The sequence below is a fragment of the Anser brachyrhynchus genome (genome assembly GCF_964034855.1).
Source record: "Anser brachyrhynchus genome assembly, chromosome: 2".
NCBI lineage: Eukaryota > Metazoa > Chordata > Aves > Anseriformes > Anatidae > Anser > Anser brachyrhynchus.
In genome coordinates, this window is record NC_137695.1 from 122,791,898 (window position 1) to 122,810,335 (window position 18,438).

Consider the following 18,438-nt stretch of genomic DNA (forward strand, 5'->3'; position numbering starts at 1 on the left):
ATTGCACCTTGTGGACTGCCTCTGTTGCTTTAGTTACTTCCAGAAGAATTTCCTGTACAGAACAGAAAACTATTTCCTATTAGGAGGACTGACTTCCTCAAATGGAAAAAGTTCTCTGAGTAAGTTGATGCAAAATTGCTGTGTTGCCAGCATCAGAGAACTTCATTTGGATGCCACATTGAAACACAGTAAAACTGATATCCTGGTTGTCTAAGTCACCTGTGAAAACACTGTAGGTCACTTACCTGATAATTTCTACATTTACATATCTCAAATGTGACAGGAATAGGATTACTTAGGATTCTTTCCCATACTTTCCTGAGTTTTTGAGGCCCAAAGCAGCTGAATAACTTCATCGTTCACCTTCAGAAGCTCTTGGAGCTTCTGTTTAATTCTCTCATATGACCATTCACTTCAGTACAGCATTTGACTCTTTCAGACAGCCATTGCTGTGGCTCTGAAACGTGAGCTGTTGTGGCAAGACCACCCTTTGTACTTTACTGTGAGATTTACACGGCTCTAAATATATAATCAAGGGTGGCTCTGATGATTTTTGCTTCACCTGGATGAACTGCTTTATGTAGTGATTATTGTAGAGCACTGCTTGCCAAACAGCCATACATGCACTTGCTCGTGGAAGTGTTTCCTACTACTTGGAAAGAATCTCCTCAGCTGCATTCTCATATCTTCAAAGTTATACCTGGTTCTTGAAGAGATCACAGCGTTTCAGCTTACTGGCTTTCTAGTTGCCCACTTGGTGTATCTTCATCTGCTGTTTGTTAGGTAGCAACTGTTTATCTCCTGAGAAGGTCAACGTTTCTGGAATATGCTATGGGGGAAGGCACTGTCGAGCAGGTCATTACTTCCTCTGAAGTACTGTTGATATGCATAGACAGAATTAGTGCTGAGTTCAAGATGCAAGATTTCCAACCATTTCCAAGAGTGGGTAGCCAATTCTGATCCCCACAGTTTGGAGAGGATTATATGCAGGTCACTTACGAAAGAATTCAGACTTGCGTGTATTTGAAGGAAGTGAAGGCTATCTTCCTGTGAAATACCTTTCTTTTGAAATGTACTCAATATAGAACCCGCAACATACTGTTCTCAAAGCAGGACACGCTTTGAACTTGGATGATGCTTATCCTAGCAGAGAGGGGGTTCCTGTGAAGACAAAGTACCACTTGAGATATTCAATTACACATTTCTTTGAACAAGATTAGGAAGCAATATGGCACAATGTCAGAAAGATGTTCATTTCATGATTCTGTGTGGAGTTTTTTCAGGGTTTTTCTGAAACAGGCTTTTAGTATCAGCCCTGAAAATAACACCTTTAATTAATCAAATAAATAATAAAGATGAAGCCAAACAGCATCCTGTTGAACTTTCCTTAACACAAGTTTACCAAAGTATCAGGGAAAAGTGTGTGAAGATGTACATTCCCCATTTACAAGTTCAGCAATTTGCTTCTTTTCAAAGTTGCTTACTGTAATTATAGGTGGTTTAGTTATCTAATGTCCATCAGAAAAAATATACTGTTTATTGAGAGCAAAATATTCTAATAGAAAATGAATCCTTCCTGTACTTCTTGGTTATTTGAATGGTTTGGGAGGGCTGTTACATAGCTCCTTGATTTAAAAGAAAAAGAGAGAATTCTCTTGACAAAGTCTGAAACCCTTATTTGAGTATTGCAGCAATACATTAATGCTTCCAGGCATTAATATAATCCATACAAATTATGGCTGAAGTAGTTGTATAACATCTTTGTAATGAATATGCAGTGACGCTGTGAGCCTTTTTACAGGATAAAAAGACAGAGCTAGCATGATACCAGTAGTAAACTTAGACATTTGTGTTCCTTCAATGAGTCAGTGATAATGACTTCATGTACTTAAAATAATATGCCCATTGTACTGTTCAGTGTTTTCTTTTAAAGAGGGAATTCTGAAGATGAAACAAATTTACTTCCTTGCTTTGCCAATCAGTTTACTCTAACTTCTGGTATTCTTTTAAGGGTCGCGTGATAAAGGGGTCCTACAAGTTCCATGCCATTATCACGACATTTGAAATGATTTTGACTGACTGCCCAGAGCTGCGTAACATTCCATGGCGTTGTGTGGTAATCGATGAGGCCCACAGGCTGAAAAACAGGAATTGTAAGCTTTTGGAAGGACTCAAGATGATGGACCTGGTCAGTGTGTACCTATTTTTGTTTTCTTTTCTTTTCTGTTTGTTTGTTCTTACTTCTGCATGTTCTGTATTTTATCATTCCTGATTTGCAGTTTCATAAGTAAGTAAAAATTTTTATTCTCAAGTAAAAGTAGCAAATATTAAGAAGAATGAGGGAATGCAGCTTGCAGTCTTTAAAATGTCTGGAAGCATATGCATACCTTGAATTTTGGTATGCTGATGTTTCGTCAGGCTCTACATTAATTCAAATCTAGAATAATGTGGATTATTTTAAGAGAATCAAGATTTTTTTTTTCCCTTTCTCTCTCTTCATGTGACTTACTTTTATAATCCTCCATAGTTCCTTCTTTACATAGACATTTATTTAATGTATAATGTGGACAGGTGACCAGATACTGCTGTGAGAGTTAAATTGCTCTGAATTAAAGTCAGCTCTAATGTTAATTTGTTGCAAGGCAATAAGGAAGTTCTTTCAGACCAGCTAAGGAAGGGAAATGTGAGTTTGGTTTCTGATGTTTGCATAAATACATATATGTTGTATGTGCAAAATTTGTAATATTTAACACAGAAAAAAACCAAGAAGATGGATTTCAAGCTATTTACTGTTTTTTAGGTCAGAAGATTCTTTAAAAATGCAGTAAGAACACAGACTGAGTTAATACCTGGAACTCAAAACCACCTATTTCCGATGATAATGCAGTGGGATAAACATTAGCTTATACAAGCACTGGTGACCTGTAGGTCACTTTTAGATTCTGTTTCCCTGTTTTTTAAATAATACTTTTCTTGAAGGAGTCTTGAAGCTTAACAAATGAACGTTTGTAAAAATACTGCATATAGTTTGTTTATTTTTTTAATATGGTTGCTGTTAAAGGAAAGCTGAGCTTACAGCTATGGCTATAGATGGGGAGATATGGGACTTCCCACTTCAGTTGTTGTTCAGCTACTAAATTCATGTTTGAATTTGGGCTAGCTGCTTAACCTCTCTGGGTACCTATTCAAAAGAAGCAGGCAACTTTTCCTCTCATCTCCGTCAGTCTCCTGCTCTGTTGTGTGTAGTTAGAAAATGAGACTCTGCTTCGGGTATTTGTGAAAGAGCTGGAATGTTGTGGGTCAGTAAAATCTCTTGTATCTGGAGGACTTGTAAAGATGTTTTTAAGAGGTGAAGTATTTTTTGGAACTAGCTGGAGGAAGGCCAGAACACTAATTACAAATATATTGAAAAGAACTATATGTAAGTAGTTGGAACAAAAAGAAAGCACAAATGAAAGATACCTATAGGGAAAAAAAAATGTACTGAAAGTGAATTTAGATGGATTCCTAGGCAACTGTTTCTTAATCTTTCAGGAACATAAAGTGCTGCTTACAGGAACTCCTTTGCAAAATACAGTAGAAGAGCTATTTAGCTTGCTTCACTTTTTGGAACCAGGTCGTTTCCCATCAGAAACCACATTCATGCAAGAATTTGGGGATCTGAAAACTGAAGAACAGGTAATCTGCTCCTGCACACTTACTTCTCTCTTTAGATATTGTGAATTCAACCACTTTGCTACATTTGAACTTTATTACTTGTTTTTACAAGTAATACCTGTTCTCTTCTTAGAAGTCCAGAGTGGATTTATCCTTAGGGTTTTTTTGTTGATCTTTTCACCTTTGTCCGAAAGTCATTTTGCCTTATCATTGTTTCGTTGCTTTGTCAATGGGTCATGCAGAAACATGTTTTATATTCTTCTTTGAACATCAGTAGTAGAGTGAGGAGACTAATTTATGTGGAGTTAACGTCCAGGAGTTTTATCAATGCCTTCTGTGCAAATGGGAACGTATTTGAAAGAAGCAACCAAATGGAGGGAGGCTCTTTTTTGACTGACTCAGAAATGGATTTCTCAAGCTGCCCAATAAAAGCAATGCATAAATCAAAGAAGAATGAAAACCACTTAATGCAACGTTCTAGATCTCAATATAAAATATACTGATGGTCATATATGAAACTTAAGGTGTTTTTGTATGTATGAAACATTTTTAAAAGTCAATAGGTGACAGTCAAACCACCTTAAAAAGAAGTATTTAACTGAAGCAGAACATCTTAATTTAGGCACCTTAATTTGGCTCTTTAATTTTGTGACTGCGTGCATTTTTGTGTGCAGCTCAACTTGGTTCTGTCTGAAAATTCTGATTTCTTGTATTTCTAGCTTTTTGAGTGCTTGAAGTGGTTAATGTTCTTTGAGATTATCTCTGTCATAGGTAATAGTCTAAATAAATTTTAAAAAATAATAATACAGTTCTCCTCCAGCCCCCCACCACCTGGACAATCATAGTGTGTCCTGCGGGAATCACAGGGTATGTTTCCACACAGATTGTGCACGCAGTTGCATGTCCGTCAGCCTGGACTCTGACCTGATTGGAAGTGAGCCAGCTGAGATCCAGAAGCCATGTACTCCTGTTAATACAGTGTTTGAATTGGAGTTAATATATCCTAACTCTTGACATAGCTTCTGTCTGGCCAGCTCAAAATGTCAGCAGGGCAGGACTGGAAGTGATGCTATGTATGGAAATATAACTAAAATAATGCCATCGGTTGTCAGCAGATATGGATCCTGGATTGTCTGGGCCAACAAGTTTTGGAAGAAGTGCCTTCTTGTGAATACACCATTAGATGTTTTGAAATTTGATTTTTCTTCTTTCAAATGATAGATGAGATTATACGTTAGTGACTTAGGTTTTCTCCTCCATTCCTTGCAGTCCTATTCCATGTATTTTTTTCAATGTTCATCACTCTACTAATTTGTTACCTTTCACTTGAAGTCTTTTTATTACTAAGGGAATTATGTGAATTCAGGAGAAAGTGTCTTTTATTCTTGTTTCTGCTACACAGCACCCTAGCAGGAGATGATGACCAATTTCAAGATATATTGTCAACTTTTTGACACTGAGCTGGTTTGTACTTTGATGAGAGACAGAACCTAAAACCAACAGAAATGCCAATCTTGTTATATATGGAGTATGCTTGAGTTTTTATATAAAGGACTTTACAAGGGTTTGATCTAACTTGGCTGACTTTGTTGGAGGAAAATGAGTGCTTTTCCCCCTACCTCATAAAGTATATGTTGCAAAACCTGGAGAAAAAAAAATATTTAGCATTAAAAGAATAATAATTACAGAAATACAATGTTTTGAGAACAGGCCTAAGTAGTTTTCTACGTTGGTGGATGTGAAAACTCAGGAAGTAAGAAAAGAATTAGGAGCAGACATCTGAAGGGTAACAATAGCCTATTTCACTGTGTTTAGTGGTTAGAAGTTACTGCAAAGCTTGATCTTAGTCAGATTTGGTGATATATTAGTTTTTGCTTACCTGGGGTTGGCTTTGCATGATTGGTGTGCGGTACTGCCCTCATCTAGAGGGACAGTTTGAAGTGAGGTCGTCTAACAATATTCTCTAAACAGAAGAGGTTCAAGCTAAAAATGACTTCAGAAGTTTACATCACGTTGTTAGTGAGGAAATTTCAATCTCTAGGTCTTTGAGGAAAGACTTTTTACAAATGCTGTCTACCTGCGATCTGAGGTAGAAAAGAGGGGAATTTTAGAATTAAGAAAACTTTAGGAAATAGAAAAATAAATGTGCAGCCTTACAGCTTTAATTGTCATTTATATAACATATGTTTCCTAGGTGCAAAAACTGCAAGCTATTTTGAAGCCGATGATGCTGAGACGTCTCAAGGAGGATGTAGAAAAGAACCTGGCCCCCAAGGAGGAAACTATCATTGAAGTTGAGCTGACAAATATTCAGAAGAAATATTATCGTGCTATTCTTGAAAAGAATTTCACATTTCTTTCTAAGGGTGGAGGTCAGGCAAATGTACCTAATCTTTTAAACACTATGATGGAACTAAGAAAATGCTGCAATCATCCGTACCTTATTAATGGTAGGCCTTATATTTTTCTCCTCATTCAGAAAGCATTTGTAAGAAAGCTCAGCATGTTAAAAATTCTATTCTGGTGTCTCCAGACAGATAGTCATTTATTCTTATTTTCCTGAAAATACATAAAGTGAAAGTAGTGTAGATGACTGTGTGAATTGTATGTCTCTTTATTTATTTATTTTTAAAGTGGAATAGTGGCTTAACTTTTTAGGTCCTCTTGCGTTTTGATATCTGCTAGTCAGGACAGTGTTCCTTTTGAAAACATCTGCACTGCTTTTCCAAGGCTTGCTAGTCCTGACGGAGTTGATGTTAATATTATCACGTTTGTGTTATGAAGTTTTTCTTTTTTATTTTTGACAAAGAAGATTTCGGTTATCATGCAGGTTGTTGGATGCTGGTGTAAAGATAACAATTTTTTTTCTTCACAGTTACAGTTAGCTGCTACTTATTTTCTTGCAACAGAGTATTATGAGATAGTAACTAAGCGTTTCTGAATAAAAGTTGTGGGGTAAGAAGTGATTGAGACATGATTTTTTGGACACGTGTAGTCAGTTCATTTTCCTAATTTAACTGGTCTGAAAAAAAGATTTGCATGAATGTCATATTAGATTTTAATGACAAATACTGTTTCATGGTGATATTGTTGCATTTAGATCAGGATCATCTACGGCAAGTAAGTAATAGATGATGAGCCAGCTAACTGCATCAGTCTGAAGTATGCTAACCTGTATGCGTTGGTGAAATCAGATCTTCCCTTTGAGGATGTAACGCAAGCCTCCATACGTGGTTGTGTGCTACTAGTTCCTTGTTTCCCAACTCCTCTTTATTACTGTATATGACTTATGCTATTGCTGGTTTAATGCTGCCTATAAACTTCACAGACTCACAGAACGTGTTGTGAAAGATTGTTGTGTTCCAGAGCTGTATTTCAGTTTTTCAGATTCAGTGATTTCCGTATTCTGTTGTATGACCTCGATATTGCAGTGCTTACATTTTCTTTCTTGACATTTTTTGTTATGATTCACCAAGTGACATCTCATTATATTTCATGCTCAAGTAATTATTGCAAAGACATGATACAGAGTTACTCCAAAGTACTTGAACCCAACTGTGCTGGTGGGCTGCTCAGTTTCTAAACTCAGATGAGCATACAGTAAAGGAGCTTTGTGGTTCTGGTAGGGCTTTTTGTTGTTTGTTGGTTTTTTGTTTGAAGTTGATCCATTACATAAGTAGGTTTACCGGAAAGTAGTTCAGTATGTTCAGGTTATGAGCTTCTGAATTTGATGCTTTTTACGTTCCTTGGTTTTCTGCTTGTTTTAACATAGTGATTACTTTTCCTTATTTCTTGGCTGTTACAAGGAGTGTTTTGCTCCTACTTAGTTTTATCAAATAGAGCTTGTAAGCAGTGCTGCAAGCACTACTTAAAATGATTTCTTTTCCTCACAAGTCTTGTGTCATTTAATGTCTGTTAGACACTGCTGCAATCCAGGTAGCTGTATGGAAAATTTCAAGTATTTTTGGATGACTTTTTCTTAACCCTAATAGAGAGAGATGGGGATGTCTCTTGAGAGCTTTTTCCTTTTTAATGTTTTAGTGACTTCTGAACATTTGGGCTTGCTTGGCATGCAGCAAAATGGCAGGTGGGTCAAGCCATCAGATTTGATGGGTGGGGAAAAATAAATGAATGCTGACTATTATCAGTGTGGAAGATGGAACCAAGCAACCAAGTTCTGTGTAATTCTAGGAGAGAAGATACTCCATATGTCCTGTAGTTGTCTGAGCCTGAGGTTTTACCTTGTTGGTCAGTGATTAACATCTTTGTATTTGCAGTGATAATGCAAGTTTGTTCTAGTTCTGTCAAGAGGTCTTGCAGTAGCATCAGGACAACACTGTGCAACCTTAAGAGAGGGCTGTTAGAGTAGCAAGCGCTTGAGACTTAACCACTTTTATTAAGAGTTCTCTGAACCCTTCTCATTTTCTTCTACATTTACAGGTTTGTAAGCTAGCAGCAAGGCATGTGTTTTTGAATATAGAGTCCAGGTAGAACAGTATTTTTTTGTTTTGCATAAAAGTTATGAGCAAGTCTTCTAGATAATCTTCAGTTAAGAGCCATAGGAGATTATATATGATAAATAGCATGGTAGGAGTTGAACGTGTGTTATTTGTTTCTTGAATGGCAGATCTGCTCTGTGGTAGTGAGGGGAGAGCGGCTCTCTGCTGAAACTGGCCTTGAGTAGACTTCTAGAGAGAGCGGCTGCATGTTGTGTGATCTCCAACCAAGCCAGACTAACATTGTCTGTTGGTTTCCTCAGGGCTGGACTCCTTGTTTTTTCCCTAGCAACCACTCTCAAGTATTCATCCATCATACTTCTTTCTCTGGCTCCAAGATGCAGCAGCAGGGAGTGCCTCTGCTTGCACGTGCTACAAAGCACAGTGGAAAACACTGGAAAGGTTTCTTTTTCTGTTCCTTGTGCTCTCTTGAGCCCTTGAAGTCTCTCTTAATTAGGAGTGGAAGTAGGGGATTTCCTGATGGACCAGGCACACATTCAGATTGCTTTCTTTCATCCACTAATAAAAACCAGGTAGAATAGAACTGTTACAGGCATCTAGGTACTACATAAGTATCTTGGGTAAGAGGTACTCTGCGTTCATCACTTGGGTGCAGTTGAAGTAGAAGTGAAAGGGTCAGGACAGACCTTTACAGGGTTTAGCTAGGATAGGATTACTGAACTGGCAGTTTTTCGGAGGTCGTGGGCTGTTATTGAAGTGTGTCTTGCTGAGACCAAATGCTGATGCTGAAAATCCTTCATTCATTAGACCTGTGTGTAGGTTTGTTGTCATATAGTTGGCCTAGCCACTTTGCTTCTGAAGACAGCGAGTTTGTGTGCTGGTTTACTTCGTAGCAGTGAAGCTTACCTTTGTGTATCACAGCTGATTCAGAAATAAGTCATGTAACCAAGAAAGATCACTGAAGTTACTGTATACAAACTACAAGACAGCCTATTATATTCTGAAATTGCATAAACTTAGTACAGAATCTGAGATTTACTACCTACTACCCCAAAATTCTCCTAGTTTACAAAACAGGAAATAATATGATTGAAGGGAGCTTGAAGGAGTGTCTAATTCTATTTTCACATGGCTTTGTTTTTCTTAGGGGCAAACTGTTGGGATCAGTAATAATTGGAGTAGGGCATCCTGTTTAAGGAAAATTCAGCGTTGTAAAACTATATTTAAGTGTGGTCATGTCTTGAACCTGTTAAATTTTGTGAAAGCTAGCAGCGCAAGTATTTTGTGTAATATGAAGCTGCCAGCTTGCATAGGGTGGCATCTAGTTGAGACACCACGTTACAGTAGGCACTGAACCAGTGACCACACAGTGAAGGGTGTGTTTGCATGTTTGTTTGCTTCCATCTAGTTAGAGCTGGGGTTTGAGAAGATGCTCGTTGGAAGCCTGACAACAAGCTTTTTTTTCTCCCCTGCCCCAGCCCTCCCACCCCTCCTTGTGTTCCTCCAAAGCAATGTTGATGTTGGATGTTATAAACTATGGTGGTTTTTTTTGTTGTTTGTTTGTTTTTAAATCAGAGGTACTCAAAAAGACAGCCCCCAGAAGGTTTATGTGGGTATGAAATAAGCTTAGGATGAAGATTCCTGGATTTTTACTTAGCCAAGAATAGCCATCTGATAATGCTTTGAATAGTAATTATTTGTAGAAGGGACCTGAAAATGGGTTAAAATCATCAGAAAGGTTGCAGAATAATGATAAGACTTGAACTTGGTCTGTAGTCATTGGGTAATGAGCAGTACAAGGAAGTATTTGTTGCTATGCTTTTGGTTCATAGAGGGAATGGCAAGAAAGAACTTTTGACTAGTTCTGAAAAGAATATATCCATTGGATAGCTTCACCAAACTGAGGAAAAAACACACTCATTGAGAAAAGAAAGCTAAATAGAAGATAAAATATCATTTTACATTGCTTTTTTTTTCCAGTGATTTTTTTTTCATTGTTTATATTTTGATTCTGTAGTTAATAATAGTGGAAGGAGCAGGTCCAGATCATGATTGTGTTTAAACCTGGTTTTGGTTTTAAAGGCACAGATATCAATGTTATTTGTATTGCTTGTATTTTACTGTGAAAACAAGATTTTTTTCTTCCTCGTTGCATTTAGTAAAGGACAGAAAATCCACTTAGAATATGATTCACTTTGTGTTTTTTCTTCATTTCTCGTTAAATTGTTTGCATTAAATGGTTGTATGAATTTGCGTGGAAAAGATTATACTCCTTTAAAAAAAGAAATAGAACGAATGCTCAAAGTTACTTTTTATTTATGCTGTATTTGTGTATATGTTTGCTTTAAATTTAAGATTAATATTTTTTATAAATGTTTATTCACATAATGCTTAAAACATTCCTGCGGTCTCTATAGGGTATTGAAGGCAAGCTCATTGTTTATTAATAAAACCCTTTGCAGTGTTCATGTATTGCTGTCCAATCTTTGCAGGTGCTGAAGAGAAAATTTTGGAAGAGTTTAAAGAAACACACAATGCCGACTCTCCAGATTTTCAGCTCCAGGCAATGATCCAGGCTGCTGGCAAGCTAGTACTGATTGACAAGCTGCTGCCAAAACTGAAGGCTGGTGGCCACAGGGTGCTTATCTTTTCCCAGATGGTGCGCTGCTTGGACATACTGGAAGACTACCTCATTCAAAGACGGTGAGAGCAACAATATAATACAATTCTAAATAAACTGTGCTTTCCTCAGCGGCCACAGTATTTAACCTGTGAGTGATCCATATTGTAATGGGATGAAATTCAAACGTGTTACAGTATTTTCTGTAGTAATCTTGACTAAAGGGAGAAGCGTACCTGTAAGGTGCAAGTACTGAAGATTTTCTTTTCAGTGAGTATAAATTGACCTTACAGGAGCTTTAATGAGTCCTCTTAGTTTTCTACTCAGTGAAATGTTTCAGTTGCTCTGGATTTTTGTCATTTAATCTTGAACATTTGTTTCATTCCTTGGAGTGAAAGCCTGTTCTTCACTGAAAGGCACGAAACCAGAGACGAGATAGTATGTCTTCCACTGATGAAGTTGGTGGATACAAGAACAGTCACTCAGTTTGTTGTAGCTATTTTGATGCTATAGTAACATTTTCCTTAAAATAAAAAACAAACAAATATATTCTTAAAAGAAACAATGACAGAAGGTAAGAACATTTTCAGTAAAATTCTCCTCATAATACATCTTTATTTCAGGTACCCATATGAACGAATTGATGGCCGAGTAAGAGGCAACTTGCGTCAGGCAGCTATTGACAGGTTTTCGAGACCTGATTCTGATAGGTTTGTTTTCCTGCTGTGTACAAGGGCAGGAGGTTTGGGCATTAATCTTACTGCTGCTGATACCTGCATCATTTTTGATTCAGACTGGAACCCCCAAAATGACCTACAGGTAATATTACAAGAGGTGATTCAATTGAAAACTCTTTTTTTTTTTGGTCTATTTGCTGTGTCTTGTAGTCAAATAAAATTTCAAAGTATCTGTTGTCCATCTCTTAAAAACATAAGGATTATTATTTATATTGAGAGCAATAACTTCTAAAGTAAGATTTCTGTATTGATTTTTTTTTCTTTTGTCACCTGTAACTGAGGATCTGTCTTATTTCATCAGGCTCAAGCACGATGTCACAGAATAGGACAGAGCAAATCAGTGAAAATTTACAGGTTGATAACAAGGAATTCTTATGAAAGGGAAATGTTTGACAAAGCTAGCTTGAAGCTTGGCCTCGATAAGGCTGTGCTACAATCTATGAGTGGAAGAGAAAACGCTACAAATGGGGTAAGAATTAATATAAGGTGCATGATCAACAAATGATAGGAACGGGTAACTCCTTTCTTTCTTATGCATTAGCTGGAGAACAATAGTTTTCAGATAGAGTATGGCATGTATGTTAAAGTGGGGTTAATTAAGGGCAAGGCTACAGACTATCTTGCTCAGACTATCTAATGTATCATTAATTGCCCAAAGTAGGCAGGTAGAGTCATATTCCCTCAATCCTCATTCACTCCCATCATTCCTCCCTTTACATGGTGTCGATCCTAGCAGTTTTTGGACTTCTTACAGTCCCATCCCATACCTTGTCATTCTCCCCCCAACACCCTTTTTTTTTTTTCTTTAACCTTTTTGCTTTGGACTTCTTTGCTTTAGCTTTTTGTCAGGTTGGTAAGTTAAATGTGCTCTCAGGAGGAGTTAGCAGTCATCAGAGCTAAAGTAAAGGGATTCAGTGACAATGAATTATTAAATCGTTTAAACCACTCATATAACTTCACCCTAAAAACATTGTTGTTTGCATTCTTCTTTCAAAGGTGACTTCAGCATGAATGTTTAATTGACCAACACCCCATTATCTTAGAACTTAATTTCTTAAAATGCTAAATAAAAAGACAATCAATCTGATTATAGTGTCAGATATAAACATTGACTGGTGTCAAAAAAGCCCACCTCTCTTACATGTTACAGGTGCAACAGCTTTCTAAGAAAGAAATAGAAGATCTTCTTCGAAAGGGGGCATATGGTGCTCTGATGGACGAAGAAGATGAAGGGTCTAAGTTTTGTGAAGAGGATATTGATCAGATTCTCTTAAGGCGAACACACACAATTACTATTGAATCTGAAGGAAAAGGCTCAACGTTTGCAAAGGTGTGCATTGTTATTCAGAGGAAAATTAATAAAATGTGACCAAGATAGATGAAGTAGTATTAAATTACATTCAGTGTCAATTTTATTTTTCAATGTACTTTTGTGAGACTTCTTCCTCACAATTGTTGGGACATCTGTATTTCTATTTATGATTGTTTATGCGCTTATGTTTTTTCTTTCTTGAAAAAACTATTTTTTAAGTCCTGAATATTGCATTTACCAGTGAAAATAGATATTCTTTGTAGCATGTAGTTAAGAAACCAATGCATGTGTTTTCACATTTACTAGGCTAGTTTTGTTGCATCTGGGAACAGGACAGACATTTCTTTGGATGACCCTAATTTTTGGCAGAAGTGGGCAAAGAAGGCTGAGCTGGATATTGATGCTTTAAATGGAAGGGTAAGAGCTTTATGACAGTACCCAGTTACATTAAATTGAAGATTTTTCTCCTCCTAAATTTTTACATTTCCGCTTTTATTTTAGAATAACCTGGTCATTGATACACCAAGAGTAAGAAAGCAAACTAGACTCTACAGTGCAGTCAAAGAGGATGAACTGATGGAGTTTTCAGACCTGGAAAGTGATTCTGAAGAAAAGCCTAGCACAAAGCCCCGTAGGCCTCAGGACAAATCACAGGGATATGCAAGAAGTGAATGTTTCAGGGTAGAGAAGAACTTGTTGGTTTATGGGTAAGGATATACAGATTAAATATTCTGGTTGTGACTAAAAACTGAAAATATGGAAATGATACATAGTAAATAACTCTTCCTTCTCTTTTTTATGTTCACATACCCTCTGGGTAACCTTTACCTCATTACACTATATATTTGTCAGTGAGATTTTAAATTGCTATATATATAAGTTGTTTAAATATGTCTTATTTAGCTTAAAGTATCTGAGTGTCTTACAGATGGATATGAACTCATTGGTAAAATATGTAGTTTTGTTCTGGTTTCTTACAGTGTAAAGAATGCCTGAATTATCAAGGTTTAATCTCACTTTTCTAAGCGTTGTGGAGAATAACAAAGTATATTTGTAAAGAAAGATGTGGTTGTGAAATCAAGTCAATCCAGAACTTTTTGGTGTAGATTCTGGTATTTTGGTATGACTTGAATTCAGCTAGATGATGCCTTGTGTTTTTCCCCATTGGATTTATCAATCTGAATTTTCTCTCTTTGCAAGCGAGTAGCTGTATTTGACTGCTAGCACAATGGGCTTCAGAAAAAGTGGCTTTATTTCTAGGAAGTTGTGTACAACAGTTGCTAATAATGAATTTCAGGATCGAAATAAAACTGATTCCCCAAATCCCATGATTGTAGGAATTGGTTGAATTTCCTGTTCGGAGCTTACTGGGACTATTAGAGTTAAACATATGTACTTTATTATTTTGAGTATAGTTCAATTGCAGCTTTACGAGCAGTGAACTTATTGCCTGTTCTGTAAAATAAACATTCTTAACTCTTTGGTGCTGGAATTTGGATTCCCTGATGTAACCTGCAAAGGCAAAATGCATTAGTGCTAATACAGGAGGTCCCAACTTGCTTGGCACCAAGAATTAAATTGAAAGTCACAAATTAAAATACCAGTGCCCTGGCTGTTGTATTGAACATATTTTTCTTGTAGCTGGGGTCGGTGGACTGACATCCTCTCACATGGGCGCTATAAACGTCAGCTAACAGAACAAGATGTGGAAACCATCTGCCGGACTATCCTTGTATATTGTCTTAATCATTACAAAGGGGATGAAAATATCAAAAGTTTCATCTGGGATCTGATCACTCCAACTGCAGATGGGCAAACTCGAGCTTTGGTTAATCATTCCGGTATGTCTACCACAATCAAATAATGATACTAGTAAATAGGAAAGAATTGCTTCAGTCATGCTATGTATTTAGTTCAAACTATAGCCGTTCTGACATGTAGTAGGATCTTGTCAGATTTTATGAGTAAGGTGGGCTTTGACTGAGTCAGTACTTAAAGGGGAACTCTCCCTCAGACACCTCATTGGATGCAGTTCTCTTTGTCTTAAACCGGTTTTGAACAAATATTCTAGCCTAATTTTAAAGATATCTACTACTGGAGTTAGTCTCTTTCAAATGGCCATAAATCATATAACTTGTTTCCTTATGGCCATTCAGATGCATGAGAGTTTTTTCAAGAAATATTTATATAACACCATTTTCTGGCTAGCTCTCTGCATTTTTGAAATCTTCACACCTAAATTTGCATGAAAGTTTTGGTTGATTTTGTTATTTACAATTTTCTAGCTAAATTACATTGCTGTTCAGTTTTTGGTTATTGCATTGCCCACAAGGGAATTAATATAACAACAATCCTTAGCTGTAAATGTGTTTGTAATGCAGTTTGGGGTGAGAGCTTTTCTATTGAGACCGTATAAAAAATATTGGGCATTTGTGTAGGTCTATCTGCACCAGTGCCCAGAGGGAGGAAAGGCAAGAAAGTAAAAGCCCAGAGTTCACAGCCAATGCTTCAAGATGCTGATTGGCTCACAACCTGTAATCCAGATGTGTTATTTCAAGAAGACAGCTATAGGAAACATCTCAAACATCATTGTAATAAGTAAGTATTAATAAATATTTCACTTAAACTTCTTAAAGCATATAGTAAGCATTATAAGTTCTTTGGGTATATTTTTAATAGAACTGCGGGGCTATTTAATAGGATGTAAAGAACATTATTACTTTTAATTTGAGGTTAATCAACTTAGATATCTGGATACTTCTGTAAGTTCTTTATTACTTATCTGTGCTTAAAACTCAGTCATGAGGAGCTGTTTTCTACTTAACAAATGAGAATGGAATCAAAGATGTGGTTATTCTTATGAGTATATAAAGGACAGAATATACCCTTACATTACTTAAGTCTATTTCTCTTCACAAATGGCCATCCCAATCTACTCTGCATTGGTGTGGCGTAACCTCAGGTACTGTGTGCAGTTTTGGGTGCCACAATATAGTCAGGACATAAAACTGTTAGAGAGTGTCCAAAGGAGAGCTACACAGATGGTGAAGGGTCTAGAGGGCAAGATGTATGAGGAGCAGCTGAGGTCCCTTGGTTTGCTCAGCCCAGAGCAGAGCAGGCTGAGGGGAGGCCTCATGGCGGCCTGCAGCTCCCTCACAGGGGAGCGGAGGGGCAGGCGCTGAGCTCTGCTCTCTGGGGACAGCGACAGGACCCGAGGGAACGGCATGGAGCTGGGACAGGGGAGGGTCAGGCTGGGTGTTAGGGAAACGTTCTGCACCCAGAGGATGGTTGGGCACTGGGACAGGCTCCCCAGGGCAGTGGTCATGGCACTGAGTCTGCCAGAATTCAAGAAGTGTTTGGACAACACTCTCTGACACCTGGTCTGATTTTTAGGGGGAACTGTGTGAAGTCAGGAGTTGGACTCCATGATCCTTGTGGGTCCCTTCCAACGCAAGATACTCTATTTGTTTATCGCAACTTCTTGCAGGGTCTACCAGGTTAACATCCTTAGAGTTGTCTTCCTTAGACGCTAAATATCCAGTTTTTAGATTCCTGAGTTTCATGAAGTAATTCATCTATCCTTGGGTGTATCTCTTCTCTTCGTTCTTTTGAATCATTGCCCTGCTTTGATTTTTCACAATTCTAAACATGTTACTAAAGCTTATGGCAATAAAGATCATTCTGTTTTGATTTGAGTGTTTGCTTAATTGTTGAACAAATGTCTCTTAAGAGCATCTCTTACTTTTTGTTTCTGCTTTTAGTTTGTAATATCTTAGTTATTTTTGTCAGCTTCTTTCAACAGTGTCCTGCTTCTCCATCTCAGATTTGCTTACTATATTCTCCATTATAGACAAACCTAACCCTTGCCCCAAATATTTTTGTTTTTAATTTAGGCTCTTCATTGGATATGTACCATGCAAATATAATGCATTGTCACTGCAAAGCCATCATTACTTTGTGTTTTTAATATGCATTGTGTCTTATTAATACTGTTTATTGGAAAGAATTATTGATTTGAAAAGTACCTGTGGCCTGTCAATAGGGGGTGTGATGTGAAGGAGGAAAGTCATTTAAGGGGTTTATTAGCTCATTTCCAGATGCTAACCAAGCTTAATTCTCAGCTGACAAAAACAGATACTTATGGAATTATACTAGCAAGTCTACATCCAAATAAATTCCCTTTTGATTTTTTTTTCTAAACTGTTAGTCAGATCTGTTATTACATTTCACTTGCTGTTAAAGTAATTAATTTTATTTCTGTAACGTTATTTTACCATTCCAGGTAACATGTCCTCATTACTTGTTATATCATTTTGCAGATCAGACTTAAACTCATTTTTTAAATACTGCTTCTGTAATAATACAGTAGAAAAATTACCAGGATCAGGAAGACTGATAATTCACTGTGCAAGAGTGTTTTCAGGTGCTAGCTTTTTCCTTCACTTCCCTGATCCGCCAGGACTAAGTGAATTGTAGAAACAATATGTTTAGCCCAGGTAAAATCAAGGAGAGGTGGAAGCCAATTAGTAGTATAAGTAATTTCCCTCAAAAGGTAGTAGTATCAGTTGGCTTTGTAAGAGCTGGTGTCCTTTTCTCATGTGTAACATTTATGCTGCTCTAACGTAGAGGACTCCTGAAAGGTACAAAGACCCTCTGCTTTTTGGGTTTGTTTTTTGTTTTTCTCTCCTCCTCTTCTTTGGCTTGCTATAACAGCTGTTATTGCTTAATACAAAGGTGATAGAGACCCTCAGCAGCTTATTTACATAGCCACACAGGGAGCAGGGACACCTTACTGGTCCCAGTTATCACGCATACAAAAAGAAGCATGTCTGACATGTTTCGAATTGTAGACATGACCTTGATCCAAATTCCTGCTCTTCCAAGGACTGCTTGAATAACACGTGCAAAACTGGGTATTGCTCCTATTGCATCAGATCTTTAACGAGGAGCTCTCAAAACTGGTGGTCTAAATTTTTCATGCAACTGGGCGATCAGGTTACTGCCTCCGCGGTCACCCTCGCTGTTCCAGGAACAGCAGCAATTCAACAGTTGCTGTGATGGATTTGGATACAGGGAGAGGGCAGGCTGAATAATCTCCATTTTAGCTGGTACTGATTCTACTTCATGAACTAGGCAGCAGGGGGTGCCCTGAATTGGGTAAACATGGGAGATTTTCAGGTAGATATTTTTTTTCTGCAGCGATGACCTCTTTTCTAGTCTCCTTGAAAATCCAGAGTCTGCCATTCTCTCTTGTGCCAGCTTAAGCTGTGGCCACACCACCTGACAGCGGTTTCAGAAACATGGTGTAGCAGAGATGGGGAAAACAAAGATGGGCAAGGAAGGTTTTTCACTTCCTCATAGCACTTAGGTTGTGCACAAGTAAAATTAAATAGCAGTTTGAACTATAAAGAGTAAAAATAGTTAATATCTCCTAAGGGAAATGGGGGATTATTTTTTTCCTCCCATTCTCGGAAGCAAAAAGTTGTATAATCTGAAAAACCTGACATTCCATATTGAGGGTTTATTGTAAGGTAGTAAAACCAGATTTTATATCTCGTTTATTCCTACAACTTCTGATGTGCTTCCAAAAATGGTATTAAGGCAGCAGCTGAGGAAATTTTATGAGATAATGAAGCAGAACAGTTACTGAAAGCC

At 37.4% G+C, this 18,438-nt stretch overlaps 1 protein-coding gene across 4 annotated transcripts in view; it reads left to right on the plus strand.

The window, feature by feature from the left end:
* CHD7 (chromodomain helicase DNA binding protein 7) overlaps positions 1 to 18,438 on the plus strand; it is a 128,430-nt gene that overhangs the window by 96,904 nt on the left and 13,088 nt on the right. For all 4 annotated transcript variants that reach the window (XM_080578033.1, XM_080578036.1, XM_080578035.1 and 1 more), the window contains 11 exons: positions 2,012 to 2,188; positions 3,535 to 3,678; positions 5,852 to 6,107; positions 10,607 to 10,817; positions 11,358 to 11,553; positions 11,773 to 11,940; positions 12,622 to 12,801; positions 13,090 to 13,200; positions 13,285 to 13,490; positions 14,425 to 14,624; positions 15,222 to 15,381. In XM_080578033.1, coding sequence (XP_080434159.1) covers positions 2,012 to 2,188; positions 3,535 to 3,678; positions 5,852 to 6,107; positions 10,607 to 10,817; positions 11,358 to 11,553; positions 11,773 to 11,940; positions 12,622 to 12,801; positions 13,090 to 13,200; positions 13,285 to 13,490; positions 14,425 to 14,624; positions 15,222 to 15,381 — 2,009 coding nt within the window. The remainder of the gene's footprint in view (positions 1 to 2,011; positions 2,189 to 3,534; positions 3,679 to 5,851; positions 6,108 to 10,606; positions 10,818 to 11,357; positions 11,554 to 11,772; positions 11,941 to 12,621; positions 12,802 to 13,089; positions 13,201 to 13,284; positions 13,491 to 14,424; positions 14,625 to 15,221; positions 15,382 to 18,438) is intronic.